Source organism: Candoia aspera, chromosome 1 (genome assembly GCF_035149785.1).
Source record: "Candoia aspera isolate rCanAsp1 chromosome 1, rCanAsp1.hap2, whole genome shotgun sequence".
NCBI lineage: Eukaryota > Metazoa > Chordata > Lepidosauria > Squamata > Boidae > Candoia > Candoia aspera.
In genome coordinates, this window is record NC_086153.1 from 84,879,242 (window position 1) to 84,897,486 (window position 18,245).

The following is an 18,245-nucleotide window of genomic DNA, read 5'->3' on the forward strand; positions in this document are numbered from 1 at the left end:
TAATTTGGAGTAGTGAAAAGAAAAAGACATTGTCAAAAGAGAAAAAGCATGGGAGACAACATTTCTTGTTGCTAAGCTTTCAAGTACAGGAAAGATAAACAGAGAAATGGCTTTAAAATATGTAACAAGCAATGTATCATTGCTGCAATTCCTAGTCAAAATTCTACCTTTGCTCCGAGCAGCACACCAGGAAGAAATTTTCTCTGAGCTTTGAATCTTCTCCTTAGCTGCTCTCGACCTCTGGAGTGGTTTCTTCTTGGAAATAACATTTTTAACAATATTAGTCTTTAAGACTTGGGAACCACATTTTCTTAACTATTTTGATTGGAGTTTTTATAGTTTTGAATTATTTTATGTTTATTATTTGTATGTTTTATGAATGATATTGAATTCCTTAGCTGGTAGGCTATAAATTTCCTTTATACCATATAAACTCAAACTTTGTGTCTTTTAATATTGGTAGTAAACTGTCTTGGAAGACTTAACCAGAGAGTAAATGGTTAACCAGACAGATCAGCTAAGTTTTTTCCAGCATCAGTACTAGTGTTCCTACAGTTTAAGAGTCACAACATCAAAGCTGTTTTGGTCTATTTCCCGCTTCTTTAATGTCATATGCCTAGGCACACTGAGTTTAAGACTGCTACTGCAATGTGTGTATGAAGCTTGAAACTTCAACTTTATTATGGCCAAAGACCAGAACAGAACAATAGAATGTCAAAAGTTTTTCAAAAGTCACGTGATGAAGAGGGGAAAACATACAAAACCAGTTAGGGTATAGTTGAAAACTGCCACAGTCAGTGCTAATAACCAAAATAGTAACAAGTCAAAGCTATGAGAATATATAATAGGAAAACTAATCCTGATTATTATTATTATTATTATTATTATTATTATTAAAATTTATTTTAGCTGCCCATTCCAACAGGCTATGGGCAGCTTACAACCTCCACAGAAATATACTAAATAAATATAAAGATAAAATGGATAGAATCAAAATAAAACTAGAAGTATTATAAAATTATTCTATATAAAATATACTAGGTAATGCATAAAAAAGGAAAATATCAGTTCATTAAAAAGTGAATCTAAAAACCCCACCACAAAACGAAAGCATGCCTGTAAGAAGCAAATAACTGTTCCAAAAAAGTTATTACAAAGGCGTTTAGGAGGCCCAGGAAAAAATCCAGTCGTTGGGGGGGGGGGGAATGTTGTCCTCTTGTGTGATAGAGGTACTTTCCACACAAGTCCACTTGTGTGATAGAGGTACTTTCTACATGGCTATATAATATTTACAAACCAGTAGCACATACTCAGTTGCTTCAACATCCCCATCCTCACAGGGCACAACAGTTCTAGACAGGAGATTTTTTAATATCTCTCCTCTAGCACTGCAGCAGGAAGGGGGTAAAAATGTGTGTGTGTGTATGTAAATATATGTAACAGACACACATGCATACACAAAGATAAACAGATATATAGTACACCACCCAGTCACTATGATAGTGAATTGGTTGGAAAGCACAAGATGCCTGAAGCTAAACCTTAATCCTCTGTGTCCAAGATGGAACAAAACATACTGGGATATATAACAACATGCACTGAATATATTAAAAAATTAGCATTCCAGATAAGTTAGCACACACAGCAAGCTAGCTCTAGTCTTTGTCATGTAAATACACAGATTACATATTTTAGCAAGTGATTTTTATTAAAATAACCCTTCTTTCCTTTTGGCTATAGGATCTCATCAGTGGCACAGTGGATTGAAGGTCAGAATGATTGCAATTATCTTGTTAACAGATGGCATTTATTTTAATTGTTAACAGAAACAGCAACATCAACAACAATAACATCACCAAATTGTAGACTAACCTGTCCAATAACAAGTTTGGGGCAAACAGCAGCTTTCCTGGATGCTCCACAGATCTCCACACTAGGCCAATCATCAATATCTCTAACCAGGCACATTCTAGTAGATGGACTTGATCATGGAGTGTTAAGTCCACAAAACCTAAAAGAAATGGAAAAGCAGAATTTATTCAGTAAAGAGAACCATTTATGTGAATTAGGAGGTCTCTGCAAAACTCCAGAGCTTTGGTTGACTCTTTCAGTCCCAGGAGGTTCATGAATCAAAACGAAAACCACTCTGATGTAGTGAATTGAATCAGGGAGCTGCAAATAAGAGCTACACAGTCTTGTGCACTAACTGAGATAAATTTTTTTAGTCTGCTCTAGAATGGTAAAGTTATATGAAGAAAAGACTGGTAAGTTGACAAGTTGTTGCTTTTCTGTGCTTTACAAAAGTATGGGAAAAAAATGTTATGATGTAAACATTATAAGGCAAATTCCTGTTTTTCACAATGGGGTCCTAAATAAGATGTGTAGTGAAATAATCATCCTCCTACATTTTAGAACTATAGTGTTTTGCAATTACCACTCCAATGTCTTAAACCATATATTTGGAATCTATGCTGATTCAAACACCCAAGAATAGCAAATTACCCTATTTGGAATTATATTGGTATGCATGTGCACACATTCATATACAATATGGGCTTTATAAATTTATGACATTATTATTAGACAGTCAGAACTTATTTTTCAGCTAGGAAAAAAATATGATTTTTTAAAAAGTGATTCTTTCTCCCCACCTCCCAACCCTTTACATTATGAAGAAAGCACTGATGTTTGTCTAGGAGTACAGAGAACCTCACTGAAAGACCAACTTTTCTGGACAGCTTCTTCTTGTTTTACCCTTATGTTTGCTAATCAACTTCATGCACTTCCAAAGAATACTTGAGGAAATTTGTGGAAAATTTGCTGCATGTCAATTTGTTTCTAGTCCCGGATTTCTATTTAAGTAACGGCAGTGGCTGAGGACACATCTTGATGATCAACAGAGTACACTCTGGACTTCAAAAATAGGAGAAGATATGAACTGTGTCTATAGGTTTTTCAAAGTAATCATGAGTTACTTTTGATTTTGAGGTTAGTCCATTTTAAGATTGCATTATTAGTACCAAGATAGTGGTGACTGCAACAAAATATTCACCATGTCCACTGAGCATATTCTGTCCTTAAAGAGGAAACTTGGGGATTATATGTTGGACATATTTCCCCACTGCATAACAACTTTTGATTTTCCTGCTGCATTAAAGTCTCAGATCTATCCCTGAATGCAGTATAAAAGTAGCTCCTTAACATAAACCTAAAAATGACATATCTATATCTACCGTATATCTATATCTATCATCTATATCTATCTTTATCCCTTCTCTTTTTAAAGATACCTTTTTTCCAGATGCTTTTTCAGATTCATTCTCTCATCAAATTCTCAGATTTTTTGGCCTCAGCCAACCAACATTTCATCCATATTTATGGAGCTGTTTTGCTTAAAGGAGAGTATCCTTTCCAACAGTAGTCTCCCCACATCTCCACAAGGATATCCAGTTAGAATACAGATGTATTTACTTCCTGTCTTGAGCAGAAGTTGGACTATTTTGATCACTGCTCTATTTTCCCAGAAAGGCTAATTCTACACAGAGGTAGAATTGTTGTACAGGTAGTCCTTGTTTAGCGACTGCCTTGTTTAGCAACCATTTGCAGTTATGACAGCAATGAAAAAATAACTTTATGACCAATCCTCACATTTACATACATGGGTGAAGCACTGAACTTTGGTCTGTGCATGTTTGTTTGAAAGAACTAACTTATTTAATGTGAGAAACTAATTAGTCCATCCTTATATTATTTGATAATAAAACAAAACATTAAGGGTAGACCGGATGTAAATTAGCATGTAACCAATTCAACAGTACCTCCTATATCTAAGTCTAGCATAGATTTCTACTATAGTTGATACTTGAATATTATGCTAATTAGAAGTTTAATAGGACACTTGCAATTGATTGCTCAGAGCTGGTAGTTGTGCAATTGATTGCTAAGACTCTAAGTAATACAATTGATTGCTTAGAACTAGAAACAAGATGCTCTGATTAGATCTGGGAACTGTATGTCTTCTTCCTGGACCTGGGAACAAAGCATTCTGCTTGGGGCTAGGAACTGTTCCTTCTTCTGTTGGAGCTGAAAGATAAATTGCAGAGTTGATTATTGAAGCCAGGAAACATCATGTTGAAACACTGTTTCAACTCATCTATCCATTCTGGTATATATAGATATAAATACAGGTATTCATTTTTTTGAAATAAAGTTTCCTAATACAATATGTGGAGAGTACTAACATTATCAAGAGTATGAGAAATAGCAACCATTTGAGGAGACTAATATCTAATTATTCAAAACCTACAGATTAGTTAATGGTAAAGCAGAAGAATTACTGGTTAAAATTTGAGGCATCAGATACGTTGGTGCCTGTTCATTTCTCAATCCTTTGAAACATATACTTAAATGCAATTGGAATATACTCACAATGTATTTAATCTGAGAATTTATTCTGGTACCCCTAGCATCTCTCTCATGGGATTGTCCATATTTTTGCATTTCTATTCAGGCATCCTTAGCTTACAAAAGATATCAGCCAGTGCTGGATCACATATAAGACTGGATCACATCTTAGCCAGTTTAAGTCATAAATGAACAAAACTCCAAAACAAAATGAAATATCTTACTATATCCCCACCCCAGGATGGGTGATCCACATATTTGTCCTGAATTGCTGCAGGTGTGGTGGCGTGGCAGAAAACTACATAGAGTAGGTTTTTTGAGTGGTTGTAAATAAAGTAATATGGTGCTAAGCATACATGATCGAAGTTCTTCTGAATGATGAGGAGAGAGTGAATAAGAAAGAGTTGTAAATAACACAAAATAATGAAAACAGCAGATGAACTCTTGTTGTTTATTCATTCAGTCGCTTCCGACTCTTCGTGACTTCATGGACCAGCCCACGCCAGAGCTTCCTGTTGGTCGTCAACACCCCCAGCTCCCCCAGGAATGAGTCCGTCACCTCTAGAATATCATCCATCCACCTTGCCCTTGGTCGGCCCCTCTTCCTTTTGCCCTCCACTCTCCCTAGCATCAGCATCTTCTCCAGGGTGTCCTGTCTTCTCATTATGTGGCCAAAGTATTTCAGTTTTGCCTTGAATATCGTTCCCTCAAGTGAGCAGTCTGGCTTTATTTCCTGGAGGATGGACTGGTTTGATCTTCTTGCAGTCCAAGGCACTCTCAGAATTTTCCTCCAACACCACAGTTCAAAAGCATCGATCTTCCTTCGCTCAGCCTTCCTTATGGTCCAGCTCTCGCAGCCATATGTTACTACTGGGAATACCATTGCTTTAACTATGTGGACCTTTGTTGTCAGTGTGATGTCTCTGCTCTTAACTATTTTATTGAGATTTGTCATTGCTCTTCTCCCAAGGATTAAACGTCTTCTGATTTCCTGACTGCAGTCAGCATCTACAGTAATCTTCGCACCTAGAAATACAAAGTCTTTCACTGCTTCTACATTTTCTCCCTCTATTTGCCAGTTATCAATCAAGCTGGTTGCCATAATCTTGGTTTTTTTGAGGTTTAGCTGCAAGCCAGCTTTTGCACTTTCTTCTTTCACCTTCATCACAAGGCTCCTCAGTTCCTCTTCACTTTCAGCCATCAAAGTGGTATCATCTGCATATCTGAGATTGTTAATGTTTCTTCCAGCGATTTTAACTCCAGCCTTGGATTCCTCAAGCCCAGCATGTCGCATGATGTGTTCTGCGTACAAGTTGAACAGGTAGGATGAGAGGATACAGCCCTGCCGTACTCCTTTCCCAATCTTAAACCAGTCCGTTGTTCCATGGTCTGTTCTTACTGTTGCTACTTGGTCGTTATACAGATTCTTCAGGAGGCAGACAAGATGACTTGGTATCCCCATACCACTAAGAACTTGCTACAATTTGTTATGGTCCACACAGTCTATGAATTTCAAAAACATTATTGAAATTCCACACACAGATTAAATGATACCAATCAAAGTGAATATTTGTAGCTCAGGGTTGAACTGTGGAGTCCTTGGTGCTCTCTGAGCTTTGTTGTTTTCTTGCAGACGTTTCATTGCCAGACTAGGAAACATCTTCAGGGTGAAAAGGGAGTGGGCTTGTCAACTTTATCAAAAAGTGCCTGACCAGTCAACCCACTACAACCCAACCAACAGAAGCTATGAAAAGGATAACACTGCCATATATCAGAAACATCTCAGAAACTACCAACAGACTGTTACAACCATGTGGAATCACCGTAGCACATAAACTGACTAAAACTCTTCAAAACATCTTAAGTAACCCACAGATTAAAGACTCCACAGATTAAATGATTCCTCACACATCGTGAAAGCAACTATACAACAACAAACTCTTCAGTCAAGGAGCCATAATAAATCAAGTAGCATGTAGTCACTGAATTTTGAATTCAGATTAATATCAGTGAAATTATTTTGTAATGATTTTACAAAATAATGAATATATCCAGTAGTATAAAAAGTGAGTATCTATTATCAAATTAGTAGCATTCATGAAAGATATTAAAAAATATTTGGTGGGTTTAATTACCCTACATGAGCAATATTTAAAAGCACCTCCATGTTTCTGTGTGCCACAGATGACTCTTGTGCTCTGTTTCAAAAGGACGGAAATATGTATGTGTAGTTCTAATTTATTGCAGTAGAAGAAATTGATTACTCTGTTGAAAGATACATTATTTTTGTAGAAGGAAAATTAACTTTGATTAGCTTCCCTCACCCCCTCATGCTTCAAGCAAATTGCTTTTTAAATCAAGCTTCTGATCTCTTTAATTACGTTATCTTAGAAGGGGACTTTAGCAGAGGACTGAGTTCATCTTGAGGTGGCCTAAGTAAATCTATTCCATTGTTAGGCTCTTTATCCAAATCTTCAAACAGTGATTGAAAGCATTGTGATGTTTGAAGCTTTTATAATCTACAAGATACATATGATTATAATTTATATATCGGGAAAGAAGAATAGGACAAAGGAGAAATAGTCATATTTAAAAATGAAAACATTAGAAAGGTTACAATGAAAAAGAAAAACCCAAAAGTTTGGAAAGGATTAGATTTATATAGGAAATCATTAGGTATGGTTAATACATATGAAGATGCTACAATGATATTTTAATTAAAGCAAACAAAAAAAAAGGAAAAGGAAAGAAATGAAGGTAATAAATTAATAGCACATGCGAGATGACTTTTCCAGTTTGACTACTGAGTTGCAAACGAGGCATGAATATGAATCAGTGCTGTTATTTAAAATAACTTTTTTTTTCTTGCTCTAGATTGGTGTTTCTCAACCTTGGTAGATTTAAGATGCATGGACTTCAACTCCCAGAATTCGTCAGCCAGCCTGCTGTCTGTGGAATTCTGGGAGTTGAAGTCCATGCATCTTAAAGCTGCCAACATTGAGAAACACTAATCTAGATATAGAACAAAACTGAAAACTTTATTGATGTTGTGGATATCTGAAACTTAAGCTAATGCTTGTATAGCTGATGAAATGAGTTCCAGTTGTAGCTTGATAACCTGCTCTGTACCAAGTGAAGTGAATATTTGTAGCTCAGGGTTAAACTGTGGAGTCCTTGGGGCTCTCTGGGCCTTGTTGTTTTCTTGCAGACATTTTATTGCCAGACTAGGCAACGTCTTCAGTGTGAAGAGGGAGTGGGCCTTGCTCTCAGATTATATACTGTGGTTTGTCCAGCTTGTGTTGGTGGAGGTGTTGTTCTCTTCTTGGGAGTTCCTTGATGGGGCTGTTGTTCGCTGCTTGGTTGATTGACTGAGTTAATAATTCCTTGATTAGGGTATATTGTGCTGTTTGATTGTTCATCTGGTGTTAATCCTAGTGTTAATCTTTGGGTACCCCCCCAACTTTACCAAAAAGTGCCTGACCACTCAACCCACTACAACCCAACCAACAGAAGCTATGAAAAGGATAACTCTGCCATACATCATATTTAGAAAATATCAGCTAAGGTGGTCCAGGAAGTAAGCAGTTACCACTTGCCTTGACCAATGCACAAGCACCAATTGCTCAACCAAAATAAATCATAGCCTGCAAAGGTTAGAGAAGATGACAGAAGTATCTTCTCTAAGTTGTGGGGCTCTCCTACATATAAGGAAGTTTTCTAAGTTTGCTACTGCCTTCCCCAAAGAAAGGTTTTTCCCCTCCCTTGGGTACAGGTAGGTGAGACAACATCAATTTCCATTATATAGGAAGTATAATTACTTGCAATGATAGCTTCTCTCCCTAACCCAAGATCTTCTTCTATCACCAACACTTCCTTTTTATATATAATTTTTATTAAAACTTTTTAAAAAAGAAGATAAAAACAATGTGAACTAATATAAAGAAGAAAAGAGAAAAAGCAAGCAAGCAAAGAGAAAGCAAAAGAGAAAAAAGTTAAAGAAAAAATAGAAAGCAAAGAAAGCAAAAAAGATACAAAGCAGTGCCTTCTGATATTCTTCACAGCAATTATAAGTACAATTATATTTTAACCTCTCTCTATAAAGTTACATTATACTACTCTTCTTTCTATAATCTATCCTGTCTAATCATTAAAACCATAAATTACAAGTTCATTTTTTTTCATTTTTACATAGAAAGTCCATAGGAGGTTTCTAGTCACCAAAAAATGTAGATAGTGTCTTTTCTCTAATCAAAGTTGGTTTATCCATCTCAGCAACATCACCAACACTTTCTTTGAGTGACTGTAGCTGACAGTAGACAGCATGGATTGGAACCAGTATCAAGTTGCTAAAGAACCTACATCAGTTATGTGGTGCCCCTTTGGCTTCAAGATCTTGGAGCTGCTGGGGAAAATTGGTAGTATGGAATCAACCTAAAGAAGAAAAAAAGTTCTTCTTTTCACCCCCTCTTAAATTCTGTAAGAAGAATGCTACCAAAACAAAACAAGCCATTTTATTCATATTGATGCTCACCAGATGTACTGAATTTCAACTCCCTTCCCAGCCAGCATATCCAAAATAAATTGAAGTAACATATCTGGAAGGCATCAGACTGAAGAAGGCTACCTTTCACCATAAAGTAACATGTTTCTTACCATCAAGAATTAAAGTACAGATTTTTTCCACCAATACACTAGACTAGATTATAAATAAAATTACAGAGATCTTCCAAAATTGCCTAAATTGCAAAATCAAATGTAAGGATAGAATAGCAAGAATTAAAATAAATGGACTATCAGAGTGCTCTCCTTGTTTTCAAATGTGGCAGTCCAACTTTGAAATCATTGCAAAGGATGTGTTCTAATTTCAGAGGGAAAAGAAAATTGGACCACTTAGCATTAAGATCCCCAGAGAAACTAGACTGATCAACAGTGTCTGTGACTCTGTATGGGAGTTCATTTGTGTTATTCAGTGAGTGATGGGGAGGGGGGCGGAAGGAGGAGCAGATGAACTGCATTATTCCTTATAGCTTCACAAGGAAAAGGATGACAGAATTCTTTAAAGTGAAACCTAGACATTGAAAAAGCACCACAACATCATTCCTCTGACTAGGACCATGACTATTTAATCTATTTTCATATGCAGGCAAGGTTGCACCAGTAACTGCTACATTGGCAGCGACAATCCACTCCAGTCATCCACTTTGCTGTACAACTGTACTTCTTTCATTCTAAACTGAAATGACAAACTTTTGGATGGCTACCTTTCCAATTTATGTTCCAGACCACCAAGAACATAATCAAGTCCACCACCCTGCAGGGGGAACACCAGATGGCATAACTGCTGCCTTTTTCCAAACGTGTATTCCCTTCAGTGCAAGCTTTTCTCAAGTAATTCCACCAAATGTACAGAAATGGCTGCATCAACCAACAAAGAGCATGTGCCCTCTTGTGGACTACATTAAGTGACTGCCTTCTCCACAAGATTTAGCTTTCAGAAGTTCTTTCTGTTGTGGCCAAATATACTGTGGCCAACTCTCTGCGTATTATTGGCATTGCTGGTTTGCCTATGCAACTACCTTTGGCCACAACAGAAAGAACAGTAGTAACCATTCATACCTATGGGGACATCAAATGTCCAACCAGTGCTTCAATTGTTGCATCTTGTGCATCCTTTCCCACTGCAAAAAATTGGGGCTGGTGTGCCACTGCAACATCAGTTGGATGCTTTGGCTGTGGAAATCACTTTGTCGAAATGACAAATGAAGCTTCGCCTGTATATACAAGACACAGAAAGATTTCTTGGCTAAATCTTTCCTCTTCTGAGTAACATCATGGACTAAGCGTAAGCCAGCTGTGGGTTGTTCAAGAGATAAAAGTATTGTTGACAGTTTTACTGTGTGTATATTATTTTCTGAACAGCACAAGCGGAAAAAATGAGATATATGGCTTGATGCTATCAGCAAATGCAAAGCTTTTCATCCCCATGATATTTTACTCTCCCTTTATAGAAAAGAATAAAAAAAAGACAAAACTCTATGAGTTGTCTTTTGCAGTACAAAAGAAAAGCAAACATTACTATGGGTTGCATGGCACCTGCCTAATTATTTAGTTTAAATCTCGAATAGGAATCAAAGCAGGAAGAAAAACTGCAGCTGGTCAAAAACCGAGGCAATTGGTTTCCCCTACATCACACAAAAGCACAGATTATATTCAATCTCCAGTTATTGAAGCTATCCTGGGGTGTCCCTCAGGTATGGTCAAATGCATCAAGATGGCGGCAACCCGATGCACTTAAAGCTCCTTCTTTTTTTTTATGTGCATCGCACAGATGACCCTAATAAAAAATGGGCAGGCCTTTAATCACACCGTCGTGGACACCATCTTGCTTTTTTCACCATACCTGAGGGACACCTCTGAAGCCATCTTTTCTCATTCAAATTTGTCAACTCACATGTCATGTTAGATTTCCTCAATCGGAGTTTAGAACAATATCTGAAATAATCTTACTCCTCAGCGAGTGTTCTCTCCCTCCTCTTTTCCATTCTTTCAAAACTGAACTTTTATCTGTTCATTTATTCTTCAAAACCACTTCTCTGAAGTTTCCACAGATGGAAGAGCTGATGTTTTATATCAGGTCCAATAACTCATTTCCGAGGAGATCATACAACTTTTTCTAGTAGATTATATACAAATTCTTAGGCAACTAGCATGGGAGTATTATTTAAAAGAAGGCAATCAACCCTGTAACTGGAAAGAAAGGAAAGGATTTTGGAAACCTGCAAGTGCTAGTACTACGGCAATAAAAGGCAACCTGAAAGGAAAAAGAATGTGAGAAAGAGGGCTAGTTCAGACTTTGCTTAACATGTGAAGGGGCCAACATGAAGCAAGTGAGTGTTCATATAAGTTTGATTTATTTATTCATTTATTTGCCTGAGTTAGTTACAAATGTGAGTGCCATCTTCTGGAATTAGTTCTCTCACAACTCTTTATAGGATTTTGGATGTATCTTGTTTCTCTTGCACATCCATACTGCATAGTTCCACATCCATTATGCAGTCCATGCAGCTGACTACAGTATTTTATGTGCTAAGAAGGCCTACTTTAAACTCTTTAAGATATTGTATAATGGAATTATATAAAAATATATATCCCATACTTTTACTTTATTTTATGCATCAATATTTTGCTTTTCCTTGTAGAAAGCCTATACCTCCCCAGTTTCATCCTCATTATATCCCACTGAGGTGGGCTAGGCTGAAAGGTTATGAGTGGCCTAAGACCATCTAATTAAGATTTGCTCTCCTAGTTTAGACAGCAAAATTACTTGGGCCTGATTGTGTGTGTGTGTCTGTTGTGTGTGTATAGAAAAAATTCCCTTCTCACCCCTATGGGTGGTATGTGTCTTCCTCAACCTCAGGTCCTCTACCAGAGGCCTGGGAGTTTGAGGGTTCTGTGCAGTATCTTAGCTGTTCCTAGCACTGCCCTCTTCTGGACAGAGAGCTCTGATGTTGTTCCTGGGATCTGTTGGAGCCACTCTCCCAGCTTGGGAATCACAGCCCCAAGGGCTCCTACCACCACTGGGACCACTTTGGCCTTCACTTTCCACATCCTCTCTAGTTCCTTTTTCAGGCCCTGGTAGTTCTCCAGCTTCTCATTCTCCTTCTTCTTGAAGTTGCTATCACTTGGCACCACTACATCTATCACCACCAGTGTCTTCTGGTCCTTATCTAGTAGGGAGACAAGATATATACTTTCCTCCTCTGTGTCTTGACTGCATCTGTGTCTGTATGCATTTCTAATTTTTATATGTTATATATGAGCCTACATCATCTATGTTGTAAATTGTAAAATGATAAAGGAAAGTTTAGGATCCTATATGAGTTTTCCACTATGTTCAAGGCATTAATATTTTGCTTCCAGAAAATTGTGGAAGACAATTTCCACTAAAATTAGAGCTACCATATCTCAACTACAAAACTCCAGGTGATTATTTAGATGGCAGCAAAGAATTACAGAAAACACTATCTTCTAGTTGCCATCTAGCAATCATCCAGAATGTCTGAGTTCTGGTAGATGTAATAATACAATATCTTTATGTTGTACATAAATAGTCTTCTTTTTAAAGTATTGGTACGTGTGTGTGCAAAAATGTCATCTGTGAGTGTTGGAGGAAGAATAGTGAATCTGTTACAAATTGCAAGCTCCAGAACTCATCACCTTTCTTAAAATTAAGAAAGAAATTATATCCTTAAAGAATGTGGTAATGTGTTTATATTTTGGGCCCATTCCTGTTTATCACAAAACAAATCTGTGCTTGGAGAATTGGGTCCTTTAAGTCTAATTATTTTGTAGCCTGCATTAGGGTCATGGTCCAAGATACCAACATCTGGTGTTAATTATTTTAAAAGGTCATTTTACATTTGCTAGTATGGGCTATACGATATAAAAGTCAGAAAAAAACCTTTTAGAGGAAAATTGGAGGTAATATTTACAATTATAATTATAGAGATGGCCATAAAATTGTCAACTTTGCATTCAGTCTTCTATTTTAAAGGCCATGACAAACATTGTATCTAAACTGGTCAAAATTATGCCTTCAGCTGAAATTCCCAGTTCTATAATCACATATTATAATGCAACGGCTGCTTATTTAATCAGGGCAGTTAAATATAAAGGCGCAAAGGGAGCAGCATCTTTTACAGGGACATAAGCCACATTTAAGGCGATATATAGTTGCTTTCGGTAACTTTTATAATTGTACAACATTATTTATTTTTAGTTTTTAATTGTAGTAGTAACAACTGTTCCTCTTGAAAGGGCAGAGAGACCCAAGCCAGACAATATCGCCACAGCAGAAAAAAGCTCCTTAATTACAACCATTTATTGTATATGAGAGCCCATTTGGTGTAGTGGTTAAGGCACCAGGCTAGAAACTGGGAGACCGTGAGTTCTAGTCCTGCCTTTGACATGAAACCAGCTTGAGCCAATCACTCCCTCTCAAACCTAGGAAGGAAGCAGTGGTAAACCACTTCCAAAAATCTTGCCAAGAAAACTGCAGAGACTTGTCCAGGCAGTCACCAGGAGTCAACAGTGACTCAAAGGTACACACGCATACAAACCCCCCCCCCCCATATATATGCGTTATGAACTAGAGCAACAGGATTTTCTCTTATGGTTGCTCAAATTGACTTCCCCTTCCATTTTATTGTCAAAATAAACTGGCATTGTCAACCGGAGTTAAAGGAGCAAAATCCAAGTTACGTTACTTACATAATATAGGCTTGGAATACATGATTTCTCTCATCACTCATGACATATTCTCTCCTCTGATCTAGATCCTACCATGGGGTGTAGCCAGTTTAACCTTTTATTCATAATTTCACATACACCCATTTACATAATTATTTCTATCTCTAGAAACTACTGAACTGTGAAGATAGTGTTACCAGATCTGGACTGCAAAAATCTGAACAACTACTAGATGGTAACAAAAGTTAGATTTCTTTGGGTTTTGTTTTGTTTTTTAATTGCCATCTGTGGCTGCCTCTAGTTTTGCAGCTGTGGTAGCCCCAAAGTTATGCAACTTCACAGAAATGCAAGAACAATGTAAGAAGAGTTGTGCTGGATCAAGCCAAAGGCCTAATTCAAAATTATGGCCTCCCAGTTACCAACTAGATGATTCTGGGGAAGACATTTCCCCCTTTTAACTTGTAATAAGGAGGCTATTGTTTCTGACTGGAGCCACTGATTGTTGATTCTGGCTATTATTACAGCATTATTATTTGCTGGACTTGGTTCTGATGCATTGAGGACATTTGTTGGGTGGCTGATTTTTTGATTGATCAGTAGAACTTGACTTACTTTGGAGCAATCAAAGGACCTCAAAAGGGAACATCATTTTTTTTCTCCCTTCCCTAATGTTGCTATGGATATGTAAGTATAATGGCATTTTCAAGTTGGCCCATGCAAGGCCTACAAGTAGTTATCACAGTGTGTCTATGTGTGTGTGTATGTACGTGTGCATCTAATGTAGATTTATGGGAATGAAAAAATGCATTCCTGCCATAGTTACTTAATGTATTTTCCACCTCAGTGTTTTGTATTCTTGGTCACAGAAACTCTGATGTATGCATATGCATTCATACACAAAGAAATCATAACCTCACATATATGACTAATACCTCATATGATGTTTACAGTCCAGCTTGGTTGAATAGGAGCCAACTCATGTAGACCATAGTTCCCATTTCAGGTTTACATAAATGTCATACAGATGGAAATACAATAATGGACATTTCCCCCCACCATTATCCATTTCATTATGTTCAAAGTTGTGCACTTCTGAAAAGTTCCTATTCAGTATGAATTACCCCAATATTTGTGAAGCAATCTAGACTAGCAGCCTTCACATACTTTCATGCTTCACAAGTGCTTTGTGGGTTAAGAGTTCCACTGTTTTGTATTTTGATCCCAGAATAGTATGCCTAAGCATCTCCATTCAAAATCTAGCATTATTTCCAGTTTTCTTGGTTAATGAGATTGAATCCTGGGCTACAATCAGTCAGCCCCTCCTTTGACCCCTTCCTTGGCCTTCCATTTGACTGCAGAAGTGCTCAGGTGCTGTTTATTTCAAGAAGACCAAGTTTTTAATCACATCATTAAGTGATACGATTACTAGAAGGCAAGGCTGCCTACACTTCCCTGCCAGATAAATGTTTCAGACAAGACACTGTGTTTATTTTTGTAGTTGGTAATAAAACAATATTTGAACAGATCCTTCATCCCATTACCATTATCTTATCACTCTGTACCAGCCATAAAAGACAGTAGCTACTGAACTTCTCCTTCTGGCAGACAGCAACTGCTACTAGGGGCTTCATGGGAATTGGAAGCTTTATAACAGACAGATTAGTGTTCAGAGGGATACTGTTTTGGAATTTGAAACTGGACCCAAAGAACAAAAAATGATCCTTTTCCCAGGCCTTTATTCAATACTCCCATGTCCTATTAAGAATCAGTACATTTGCAGTACATTTCAGAGCATCAATTTCAAACTTTAGACACAGATAAATGTAGAGGGATACAATGAATATTGTAATGCACATGAACCCCACTTTTGATGGGTCAGACCTTGGGGGGGGGGGGTATGCCAGCACTGACCCAGGGTTCAGCTTCCTTAGAAGAAGGTCACTGGAGACTGATGTGTGTTTCTGGGCTGTAAGATTTATTTACCCATAAATACAGGCTAAGTATAAGATGAGGCACACACTTAAATTATGCATCCAAAAGTTTTCTTTACCTCAAAAAGAGAGTTCTGGGTTTTTTGGCCTTATCAGCTCCTTTCCAGGGTATATTAAACTTTTTAAAGAATTTATTCATCAGTTCTGTTCTGTTCTGTTCTATACCATCCATCCATCCATCTGTGAGACTTAGACCACTGGAGAAATTATGGTGCAGGGCTTCTGGGCAAGCAATGGCAGACTGAAGACACACTCCACAGAGAGCATAACCGATGGCTGTGCAGAAAGAGGAGCCGGTAAATGCATCGGCTCCTCAAACTCCTGTCCGGATCAACTAGAGGACCAGGATTGCTCACAAGTGCTCCTTACAGAGGGTCCCTGTGAGGAGATTGTAAAACAGCGGTGTCTGGTTTCAGAGCTCCAGGAGCCAGGGAGAAAGTCATCTCACCTAAGCCACAGTTTGACGCCTTCAAACGGACACTGGGTTCACCTACTTCCTCTCTTAATCACTTCTGGAAAGGGCTTGTTAACTGCTTTTTGGATATTAAGAACCTTCAGAAGGGCAGGTTTCATTTCACCAGAACTGAAAGATTTATTTTTTTTTAAATTTTGATACAAGCAGCAAAAGGGTCATTGGAACATTAATTTTGGAATGTTACAAATGGACTAAGGGGCCAGATTGACTGGAAATAAGATTTTTAAACTAATTACAAGAATCTTTCCTGTGAGTTGTTTAAAATCCTGTTAAAAATAAATGAAGATTTTGAATCTAAGTGTAAGAAATCTTTCCATGGGAAAATGTTGTGGATTAGAGAAAAACATGATAAGAGGAGACCTTGAAGGCTGGTCACTAGAGGCAGCCAGAAATAACTGAAGTTTATAATTAAGGGAGAAGGGAGACCCACTAATAGAGAATGGAGAAAAATATTTTAACTCTGGAAAAATTCAAGGATATTGGGCAACAATCTACTAAGAACTTTCTCTTAAGATTGTCTGCTACCATAAAATGGGTTTAAAAGAGGAGATAGAAGAGGATACAACTGAGAATCAGGCTGTCTTGGATATGAATTTAAAAATGACAGGGTACAAGAGTGATATGAACAAAGATGTTATACAGGACTTATAAATGAAACTGACTGATGTTTTAATTGCTGAAAGGGACAGACGAATAATAAATCAGAAGAGTGACTTGGATGTATGGATTTCAACTCAGAAGAGTGACTTGGAAAAATTTCTTCTCTTGGACTTACAAAAGAGATGTGTTATACTTATAAAGGAGTTCCTGAGAAAAGATTAAGAGAAAATGAAAAGAAATCAGCTTTTGAAACATTACTTAAAAGAAATAAAAGAAGTTTCATGTAAGTTTAAGAACTTTTTAAAAAATTACTCTGAAATAAACAGCAAAAGGGTGATTAGAACATTGATTTTGGAAAGTTTTAAATAGACTAAGGGGCCAGATGGATTGGAAATAAGATTTTGAACCTGCTATCATAAAAATAGGTCTAAAAGAGGCAATAGAAGAGGATGCAACTGAGAACCAGGCTGTTTTGGATATGGATTTAAAAATGACAAGATACAAGAATGATATTGAAAAAGATGTTACACAGAACTTACAAATGAAACAGGCTGATATTTTAATAACTAAAATGGATACACAAATAATAAATCAGAAGAGAGACTTGGACAACTTTTTTATCCTGGACTTACAAAAGAGATGTGTTATACTCATGAAGGAGTTCCTTAGAAAAGACAAAGAGAAAATGAAAAGAAATCAGCTTTTGGGACCCTATTTAAATAGAATAAACATCAAGCATAAAGTAGGAATATAAAAGCAAAAAGAAGGAATATAAAGTTGGCTTATTTGATCAAGGTGAAAAAATATATATGGTGTTCTTTCTAGTAGCCCTTAATGGGTTTTTCTCAACCAGGACTGAATGAAAAGGCTTTAATGATTTGTTTATTTTTTGTATTTCAGAAAAAGTGATAATCTATGGTGTTAAAGTGAAGGAAAGGATTACAAAGTTGGCTTATTTGATTTAGGTTAAAATATAGATGTTGCTATTTCTGGAATGTGTTAAACTTGTGGAGGCATTTCTGAGAGGAGACAAAAATGATAAGAAATTAACTTGTGGGACACTATTTCAAGGGATTAAAGATCAAGATTTTTAATTTGTTTCTGGTTCCTCTTAATGGTTTTTCCTTGACTAAGTTGAATGATAGGGGTTTAAAGATTTGTTTACAGATAAGAGATAAGATATGGGAAGAATAATTTTCTTGTATTTTTAGAGAAAATGATAAGTTACTGTGTTAAAAGTAAAGGAAAGGAATATGAAATTGATTTATTTGATTAAGGTTAAAATATATATCTTGTTATTTTTATCTTAATGAACTTGTGCTGATTAAGATTGAATGACAAGGCTTTATAATTTGTTTATAGATAAGAGATGAGATATGGGAAGAAGAGATCTCTGGTTGGAGAAGGTGATAAGTTACTGAAATTGATGAAGGGGGAAGTTATTTCTTTATATAGCTTTCTTCTTTTTCATAGGCAGGAACAGCATACACTGAACAACACAACCAGTAGCTGGCATTGTGTACAGG

At 36.9% G+C, this 18,245-nt stretch overlaps 1 protein-coding gene across 3 annotated transcripts in view; it reads right to left on the reverse strand.

Annotated features, from left to right (window-relative positions):
• ESR1 (estrogen receptor 1) overlaps positions 1–18,245 on the reverse strand; it is a 246,774-nt gene that overhangs the window by 32,699 nt on the left and 195,830 nt on the right. For all 3 annotated transcript variants that reach the window (XM_063308496.1, XM_063308503.1, XM_063308487.1), the window contains exon 6: positions 1,873–2,011. In XM_063308496.1, coding sequence (XP_063164566.1) covers positions 1,873–2,011 — 139 coding nt within the window. The remainder of the gene's footprint in view (positions 1–1,872; positions 2,012–18,245) is intronic.